Source organism: Pistacia vera, unplaced genomic scaffold (assembly GCF_008641045.1).
Source record: "Pistacia vera cultivar Batoury unplaced genomic scaffold, PisVer_v2 Contig160, whole genome shotgun sequence".
Taxonomy (NCBI): Eukaryota; Viridiplantae; Streptophyta; class Magnoliopsida; order Sapindales; family Anacardiaceae; genus Pistacia; species Pistacia vera.
In genome coordinates this window covers 835,769-845,297 of record NW_022195685.1, presented here as the reverse complement: position 1 = coordinate 845,297, position 9,529 = coordinate 835,769, and the positions used below count along the sequence as shown (strand labels likewise).

Genomic DNA, 9,529 nt, shown 5'->3' with positions numbered 1-9,529 from the left:
TCAAAGATCAAAAGTATAATTTGCTTATATTATATTGTTGCCGCAAGATTATATTACAGCTACCAGAAGATAGCCCCTCAGAAACCAAACATAAAGAGCAGACAAAAGCTAAGCAGCAAAAAGATATTCATACGGCATCATGTTTGATCATGCTAGAAACGTATTTCACATTGTGCACAAGGTTTGAAGTCACTTTTGATCATCTTTGTCCAGAGAAATCACAAGTTCACAATTTGACATTCTCCATTGATGTTAATAGACCTGCAAGCACAGTGGTTCACAATTTTCTTTAGAGAAATCAAGAAGTACTTTCACCAGACTTAAGATCAAGAAATTAACTAAAGACGCATATAGCAAGAGTTGGCATTAATACAAAAATTTGATGAGCTTAAATGCTTTATTAAGCATTTAAAGCCTTCTGAGAAAGCACTTTCATAGTTGCCTGTCTGTTGCAGCCCCATAAGTTTTCAGTCAGCATAAAACTTAACTCATTGCCGCTGGAACTTTTATTTTTATATATAGAATGAGCAGTCATCCAGGCGTAGAATGAACAAGCATTGCCTCTTAACTACATGAATGCTAATTGCAGTAATCAACGAGCAAAGATTGTCACCTAGTCAACCACAAATTCAGACTAATGAAAAAGATAGTTCAATATAGAAGGTTGAATCAAGATAGGAAGATTACTAAGTTTACTAAGTTTACAAGTCAAGTACAGGATACAAACCAAATAAGTGGGAATGCCGCATGGAAAAAAAACAATGAAATCGATCGATTATAGATATTCTGAAGAACAGCATGATGTAGTAGAGACTCTACTTGTTAAAATGATGTCAATAAAACTCGATATAGGCAAAAACATGACAATGACAATAAGAAGTCAGGGTCAAATAATTTAGCAAGATTTTGCACGTATTATGGGAATGATCACAGAGACAAACATTCACATAACATACAAGTTTCACAGAATAAATTTGATTATAATTTACTTTACCAATCTAGTTCACAGAGACAGCCCAGCAAAGAGCAACTCCAACTCCTTGTCCTGTGAAGTAGTTCTCTGACAAATAAAGACAAGTATGCATCAAATTCTCTTTCACTTAAACAACAAATAACAAAAAGCATCCAAGGCTAATGAAACAATATAACCCTACTCATTGTTGCATACCTGAAGCGATATCAGTTGAAGAATCTTGTTGAGAACACGTACGCGATGAGTAACATAAGTGCTGTTCGGGGGAAGTTGATTCATTCTTTTCAATTCTTCTTGAACTGCAGCTTCCCTCTCTTCGTTTCCTATCTCCTTCCATGTATCTTTTAACTGAGTTCTTGCTCTATTCTCCATAATCTGTTCATTATCACCATAAATCTGTAATTCAAATCTTGTTCAAATATTAATATTGAAGCTCTAATTTCATACTGCCAAATACGGCTAAAAAATAAATTAAATTCAAATCTTGTTCAAATATTGATATTGAAGCTCTAATTGAATTTGTTAGGTCTTTTAAGAAGAACTGAAACTTTAAATTCAGACGAAAAATAAAAAGCCCTAAAAAGCGAAGAGAGGGGGAGGCTTACAGGTTTCTATTGGAAGACGGCTTGCTTGACAACTGTCATTTCTTTATCAAATAGTATATTTTCAGTTTTTCACGGATTGAAACGCAGCGTTTCAGTTGAAATCGACTCTCGTTTAATTATCAAGCCATGTCATCATTTCAGGATGTGAATCTATTCGTTCATCAGTAAAAGATCCGTGATGCGTTCGGGGGCCCAATAGTAAATAGTGACGTGGCGAAACTTATAACTCAGTTGACCAGCAAGCATCGGAAGAACCAGGGAAAACTGAGCTCAACTCTGAAGAGAACCGCCAAAAATTCACTGCACAGTCTTAACGAACTAATCAACTAACTATCTAACTGTCAAAAATCGTTTTCAGTCCTAAACTGAAATTTTCAATCTTTTCTTTTCTTTTTCTTTCTCGGCTAACAAACAAGCGCTAGAAAATCGTTTCTGAAAATGGATTTATTACCAAAATGTGGAATGCTGGAGGCTAAGAAACTAGAGGTTGAGAAGTACTTCACTGTGGAAACGAAGTTTATGGCCGCTGAGGGCTATTCAGAGAGCAAAGAAGCCATTCTGAGAAGACTTTGGTTCTTGTTTAGTTCCAAAGAAAATGAATTCTAGCTCAATAATCAATTAACCGAAAATGATTTTGTTTGGTTGCTGAGAAAACAGAGTTGAAGAAAAGAATTGATGTTGTTTCTTGAGTTCAATTGCTTAATTTAGCTGAAGTTTCCAAATTCTGTTTGGTTGCTAAGAAAATGTCGTTCAGTTTATTACATATAAATTTAGGATTGTTGATAGATAAATTGATAAAAGTTTTAAACAGAAAATTGGATTGAGTTGATGTATTGCTATTTCATGTATTGCAAAATACTTATCTGTTTTAATCTTTGATAACTTTCTGAAACTTACTGCAGAATTCAAAATCTCAAGAATATGATCGATGTAGAAAATAGATCCGTACATTGCATATCTTGCTATGAATTACTTGGATCGCTTCATTTCAAGGCATCAACTCCCGATACTATAAGATCTGTTATGCCTGAAGAAAGCAGGGCTGACGTAAGCCCAGGTCAGCATGAAAAAGTCAGAACTTGGGTACACTCGTAGCCGAGTCACGTGATGAAAAGAGCAGCACGCTTTTGTCAGTGCAGTGGGTGCGCGCCAGGCCAGTCAGGAGCTGGAGAGCTTCCACGTGTCCAATTCCTACACCAAATTACGTAAATCGCTCTGGAAGGTGGGCAATGAGACATAAATGAAGATTTGTACGGATAATCCTACAAACTCACAGATTCAGTAATCATAACCTTAATCTATCCCACTATAAATTGAGAGTTCCTCTCTCAATTTAGGGGATTAGCTAATCTCTTTAAGAAACAACATATACTCTCTCTCTCTCTCTCTTCCTTGTAATCATTTGTAAAATCAGCTTGCGGGATGTGACCTGACCGTTATCATTAATACAACATCAGTGGAAGTAGGACTTGCTTCCTTAAGCATCTGAACCACTTTAAACATTGTCTAGTCATTTCTTTTACTCTCATTCTTTCATCCACATGTGTTTTCTAGGTCAGCTCAGTATTTCACATGTGCGTTTGGTTGGTGTCAAAATCACGCATCAACAAGATCAAATCCCTAATGTTATACTAGTTCGATTTTCAGAATCTTGCGTTTATTAGTTTGAAATTAGTTAATCAGGTTCTCAAAGGGCGAATGCGAAATGATATAGTTCTTCTAGCTCTACCTTGTCTAACTATTGGGTGTAAGACAGAGATGCCGGCCTTTGATTTAAATGATTTTCTGGTTAATCCTGTCCATCAGCTAGCTAGTGTAAATGTATTTATATTCACGTTAAGAGATGTAAGTTTTGTGCCTTACTTGTCGTGTCAGAATGCAGGAATTTGAGGGAATGCAGTAGAAATGATATAAGGAAGATGGAGTAGAAACGAACACGTCCGCTCATGGCTTTCAGCTTTGTGGAGTACCTAGCTGACAAGCTTCCATTGAAACAAGGCTTCAGTCGCAGCAAGATAAACGAGATCATAGTTCAAACACAAGGCAGTAAGATAGCTTAGAGAACATTAGTTGATTTTGATAACATCTGTGTGAATGTTTGAGCTACAGAAATATATATTTTGCATCATTTCTGAGCAATTTATTGGAGCCTAAAACATCTGATTGTATTCCTCATGTTTATCACAGACATCACTTATACCGAATTCAAGCCATTAGTCATCGCAGCATCAGCCCTCCTCACAGTTTGCACATTTATGTATCCTGACCAATATGATAAAGGAGATTTTCTTAAGTAGTGGGTATTTCCAAGAGGTAACTCTTGAAGTCCCACACTGACTAAGCACACTCAAACCTCTGGTTTATAAGAGAGAGTATCCTCCCATTCAACAAGACCTTATTGGATGAGGAGTCAGACTCACCTCAAATTCTATCATGGTAGCAGAGCTCAGGTTCAGTTGAGCTGAGTGCTTGACCATCGAGAATCCACTTGAGTTTAAAACATTTTCCACTTCAATTTCCTTCTCTTTGCACATTGCATTCGTCTTTTAGACGTAGGTTCTCAGATCCTCCTGCATCAACCAGAAGAGCAAAGCTCACAAATGGTTATGTCATTGACAGAACATTTGACTTACTCTTAATGTATCTAGTTTTGACTTGTTACTAATAGAAATTGAGGTGAGCCTGACTCCTTACCTAATAAAGTCTTATTGAATGGGGACTTCAACACTCCCCCTCACAGGGATGAGAATGAAGACTTGACTATTGATTCTTCTCTTTTCTGACCTGATGTTCCACCTGCTGATGTTGATCACGAATGGCTGTTATGTACAGAAGACTTGAGAGACCTTTTCGATCCTGATTGGTTGTTATGTCCAGAAGACTTATCAGACCTTTTCAGGTGCTTTTAAATTTCTCACTGAGATTGCCATTGCAGATGGACTAAGAGCCTGATACAGATTAAACAATAGCTTGAAAGTTTACACCCTTGATTGAAGTTTTTATGTTCAGAAGACTTAACAAACAACTTAATTGTTTATGTTAATGCAATTTGTCAAGAGAATAATACTGTGATGCAAAGTGCTGATAAACAGAAATTTCAGGAAACCAAAGCATGAAAGCTTCGCGTCTCATATGGAGTAACATCATGCTATATCATTCAAGCCAGGCGAAAGAGTTAACGAAGGAGACATCGTTGATAATATATAGAAGGGTCCAGAGAACAAAATCGAAAATGAATTCACAGAAATTTGCAAATTTATGTTTAGCCTCTGATGTGATTTCTGAAAAAATTTCATTTCCTTATTCAGGTTTGCTAAACCATGGACATTCTTGTGTAAATCAAAAGCAGCCAAAGTTACAGGTATATTTTCTGTAAATTTCAATCCATCATCAGAAAATGATCAAGAAGAAGAATATATCAAATGCAGAAAATAATGTGGATCATCCCAACCCCCGTTTAGATTAAGTTCTAAATATTCATCCAACCAAAAAAGATTGTTGATAGTATTGAAGTAGAAGGATTTTGTTACAGAACTTAAAAAAAGCAACTGGTTGATAGTCTTGGAAAATGCAATAACTCTTGGCAGATGGAATTCGGATCTATTACATCTCCATCGGGCAACTTATTTAGCCACAATAATAAATCAATGCAAACTCTGGTAACTTTTACTTCTTTGTGATCCACCTGAATGATAAACTTCTCCAAGAATTTTGCACTTCCAAACCCTCTTTAAACTTCCAGGGGCACGAAGAGGAGACTCATTTGGCTTCAGCTCTCCCTGAATGCTCCAGAATAAATTACAAAATGTTAAAGGGAATGAGTTAATGCCGGAGTAGACAAGCCACGACTCCATCCTCGTCCATCTCTGTATTAATCGTAATCTTCAGGAGCTTTAGATTGAAAAAGGTAGGCAAGTCATTCAATATAACACCTCTGAACTTGCAAAACCTGCAAAAATGAAAAAGGTGATATGTTAATTACGGCATCAATCAATGCAACCTGAAAATAAAAGAGAAATTATACCTTAACCGATGTCTGAGGCAGGTTCAAAGCCTTGACATTATACTTTTTCCTTAGGAATTTACCAAGACAACAAGCACAATCACTAAGGCGAAAATAAGATAAGCCTATATGAACATCATTCAAATTGGGGAGATTCCCTGAACTATGATCATCTCCGATTCGATCTTGAAAAGTATGCAACATACTATAAGAAATCTTGCAAACTAGGCAAGACTCTAAGATTAAATTTTCAAGATATGGGCTGTCGGAGAGCTGATGAGTAAGTTCTCAAGCAACAGAACCATTTTTAGATGCATGTTCTTCATCTTTGGGAAACAAAATGATTCAGGGAACCGCAGTAAAGGTCCAATATCCAGTTTCAGTGTCACTAGGGAATAGCAATCAAAAAATCAGGAGGATAAAGCAGAATTTATTACGAGTCGAGTGTGGATATCAAGCTCCTGAACTCCAGTCCTTACTATAGCCTTAATCCATGCATTGATATGAGAATCATCACTTGAATCTCGGCACGAAAGTCTGAAATTTGGTTATACTTGACTTGTCATGGTGGAGAAGAAGATGGTCTACACAATTCATGAAACTTTCCTTGTGAGTCATCCAGCGTTCTTTCAACTCAATATGTACAAAAGGAAGCCATAACTTGACAGAACGCTGGTTTGTGCAACATATTTTGTGGGGAGGAAAGCGACGATATGTTGAAGAAGTGATCTGGGGAGAGAGCTTATCCTGTCACAATTCTGAATCGGCTCTGTAGCACCTGATATTGCGTCGGATTTGTTTGACTTACAATACGAAAAGGCACTTAGCACGAGAAACTTTATTGGGAAATGAGGTAATATCAACTTAACGAAATGCTCAAAATTTAAAGGAAAGAATAATTTTTATTAGAAGTTTTATATACAAAGACCCAATTGGTTGATAGTCTTGGAAGCTGAGATAACTCTTGAGACAAAAGATTATCTGGGTCCTTTACATAATTACGCAGCTGGACAATCACTTTTCCAACACCTGTGCATTTCCTAGGAAGAATCTCAGATGCTCAATTTGACTATTGGTTCCATGAAAATCATTCATTCTAATATGTTTTAAACGCTCCGCTAGAGAAAAATTATGAAAGTGTTCTTGCATCACTTTTCTCTCATATAGCCAGTGTTCCAAGTGATAGATCAAAATTTTTATCTCAGGCCATTCAAGAACAGGAGAGCTCTGGAGTAAAATTCTCTTCAGATTTGGGAAAGCAAAATAAGAAGGAAACAGAACCCGGTATATTAATTCCATTTCCAGTTTCAATGTCACCAAGGACTTGCAAAGAGATGAGGAAGGTAAGAAGAATGAACAGAAAGATTTTGCAGGTTCAATAATGTAGAGATCAAGGTTCTGTAATTCCGGCTCTTGCTGCAATACTGATCCATTTATTGGTACGGTGATGGTCATGTGAATATGCATATCGGAGCCGAAGTTTGATTATACCTGACTTGTCATGTTTAAGCAGAATATTATCAACAAAGTTCACAAACCACATCTCTTTGGATGTTACAGAATTCTTCAAAGGAAAGATAGGAAGGGGGCAAAAGATTAAAAGGCCATTTTGGCCTTGGATTTAATTAAAAAACCATCAAGTTTTTCAGTCTTTACTAAATAGCCTTGTTTTTTTTATTAAGACAAATTAATGACAATTAATCATTAATCATGTTTTAATTAGGATTAATGAAGCATTGACTAATTTTTAAAAAATTCACTTTGTCCTAAAAACCCAAAATTGTTGCAAAGAAACCCAAACCCAAAACAAAGAATTTGATCCCCTCCCTCCCGCCATCAACATCGGAACTCCCCAACCTATTGTTGTTTCTTCTTAGCAAAACCGAAGCCCACCTCCTCTTCCTCCTCCTGCTCTTCCTCTACATCTTCTTCTTCCTCCGCCATTAGCATTTTTTGCTAGAAGATCCGCCTCCTCCTTCTGATATTTCGTCTAGGTTTGTGTTACTCCTCTTTGTATTTTAGACTTCTATCCCCAAAAATTTAATTGATAGGGTTTGGGTTATGATTTCAATTAAGTGATTTAGGTTCTTGGGTTGTGTTTAATGTAATGCAAGTTGAAAGGAGTGAAATTTGTTGATGATTTTCTTGCATTGTGGGTAGCTAGGGGTGGTACCAATTGCTGATGGATTGCTTAAGCGATCTAGTATATGGTAGCAGATCACTTAAGTGATCAGGTATGTGGCAGCAAATCGCTTAAGCGATCAGACTTATCTATACTAGATCGTTTAAGCGATATACTAGATTGCTTATGCGATACACCAGATCACTTAAGCAACTTTGCAGATGCTCTTTAGAATCTATCAGCCCTTAATATATCGGTTAGTAATTTTTTTTCTTGCATTATAGGTACTTGACTATTATTAGACATTGGACAAGTTGGTTTGGGTGTTGAATATTTTGGTGAGTGGGTGGAGGACGAAGGTTGTTGGAAGTAGATTGGGAAGAGCAAAGAAGATATAGCAATTGTTGTGAGTACAAAAGTTAGTTTTGATGAGTTGATTGATGAAGTCATTAGAAGAGTTGGGTTGAGTTACTCATATAGTGATATAGTTGTGTATGTTTTAAGCAGAGTTCTTGAACATTATACAGTACCCCTTGTTGTATTAATGTTGGATAAAGATGTGAAGTTATATATGCTTGATGTGGTCAATAATGGTTTAAGGCTGATTTTAAGGGTTTCTGTTGTGGATAAACCTGTGGAATGTTCAAAGGATGGGGAGAACAAGCAAATTGGTGTGGAGAATGTTGGTTTTAATTTTAACTACAAGGGCATTGATTTCTGTGTTGAAAAATCAAGAGTACGCGGTGATTTGGGTGGTGAGGAGGACATTGTAGAAGAGGTTGGTCATGGGGGCAGAATGAAACTGCGGATGAGAAGGATACCGTTGTAAGAGTAAGTACCCTAGAGCCAATCAATTATTGTATAATTGACTCTTTGTAATAATGTTTATTAATCAATAAAAGACAATTTCTACTATATTGTGTAAATCATAATTGTATGTATTGATATATGTCCTTAGGATGGTAGAACCGTGACGAGGGTATCAAGTGTTTCTAATCTTGATAGTGAGAACACTATGATCATATATGATGGTCATTCTAGAAATATCCGTAGCCCTAGTATTATTCTGACCAAGGATACAGATAATATGGTAAGGCTATCATAGTGTTGAACGACCCTATTGAAAGACAGTGACTGATCTCACTTGTCAAGGTTGTTTGCTGACAACCTGGTGTAACGCATGGGTGCTTACTGGAGGCAAGTTCACTAGAAAGACCCACCAGAGGATTCTATATGGATGGTAACCCTAGTGTCTATGAAATAAATCCTCTAACGAATGGTGGTACATGTGATTCTTAGACTTGAGATCACTGGAGTGCCTTGTGCACTGATTGGTGTAGTTTGAAACTAGCCCAACGTATTTCTATTCAAAGCTATTAATACGGTAGTGATTGGCTACATCGAGGAGTGTATCAAGACTATGGTCGACTGACAAATGATTCATCACTCTCGAGTATGGGAGAAATTATCTCACTGAGTAATTTGGTAAATGGCAACGACATTGAATCTGTGGTCATAGTGGGATTGTGTTGTCACTCAATCCAATCTTTTCCGATTGTTGGTCCAATAATCGAATATCAAGAGATCAAGGATATCTGAAGTTGACACTACTACTGTACCTCGGCCTTGATGAGATAATGTATGATGAAAGGATCGAATTGCAAGGTAACCATATCGTTGATTGGCAAGCTGTTTCACCAAATTCGAATCTATCGAGTGGCCATGATGCCTTGCTAGAGGCCAATATTGGTTTGTGTTTAGTGAGTCAATTGATTGGTGTCGATCGCGAGACGACTCATTGTCGATATGATAAGGAGCCTTCGGGT

At 36.9% G+C, this 9,529-nt stretch overlaps 1 protein-coding gene across 2 annotated transcripts; it reads right to left on the bottom strand.

The window, feature by feature from the left end:
• On the bottom strand, window positions 1-1,656 carry LOC116125062. Of its 2 annotated transcripts, none has more exons than XM_031410796.1 (4): window positions 1,579-1,656; window positions 1,169-1,348; window positions 995-1,060; window positions 1-261 (listed from the first exon to the last, which is right to left on the bottom strand). In XM_031410796.1, exons 2-3 carry the CDS (start codon window positions 1,343-1,345, stop codon window positions 1,004-1,006), a joined length of 234 nt encoding a protein of 77 aa, XP_031266656.1. In that variant the 5' UTR covers window positions 1,346-1,348; window positions 1,579-1,656; the 3' UTR covers window positions 1-261; window positions 995-1,003. The 2 variants fall into 2 exon arrangements, with proteins under 2 accessions (XP_031266656.1, XP_031266655.1); XM_031410795.1 differs by having other exon boundaries at window positions 1,169-1,413; window positions 1,488-1,591.
• Window positions 1,657-9,529: the final 7,873 nt, after the last annotated feature.

Excerpts from the sequence above, each read along its gene's own strand:
- LOC116125062 (XM_031410796.1), bottom strand. The coding sequence starts at position 1,345 with ATGGAGAATAGAGCAAGAACTCAGTTAAAAGATACATGGAAGGAGATA. Across the intron at positions 1,061-1,168 it reads TTCAACTGATATCGCTTCAG|AGAACTACTTCACAGGACAA; the intron begins GTATGCAACAAT and ends TTTATTTGTCAG.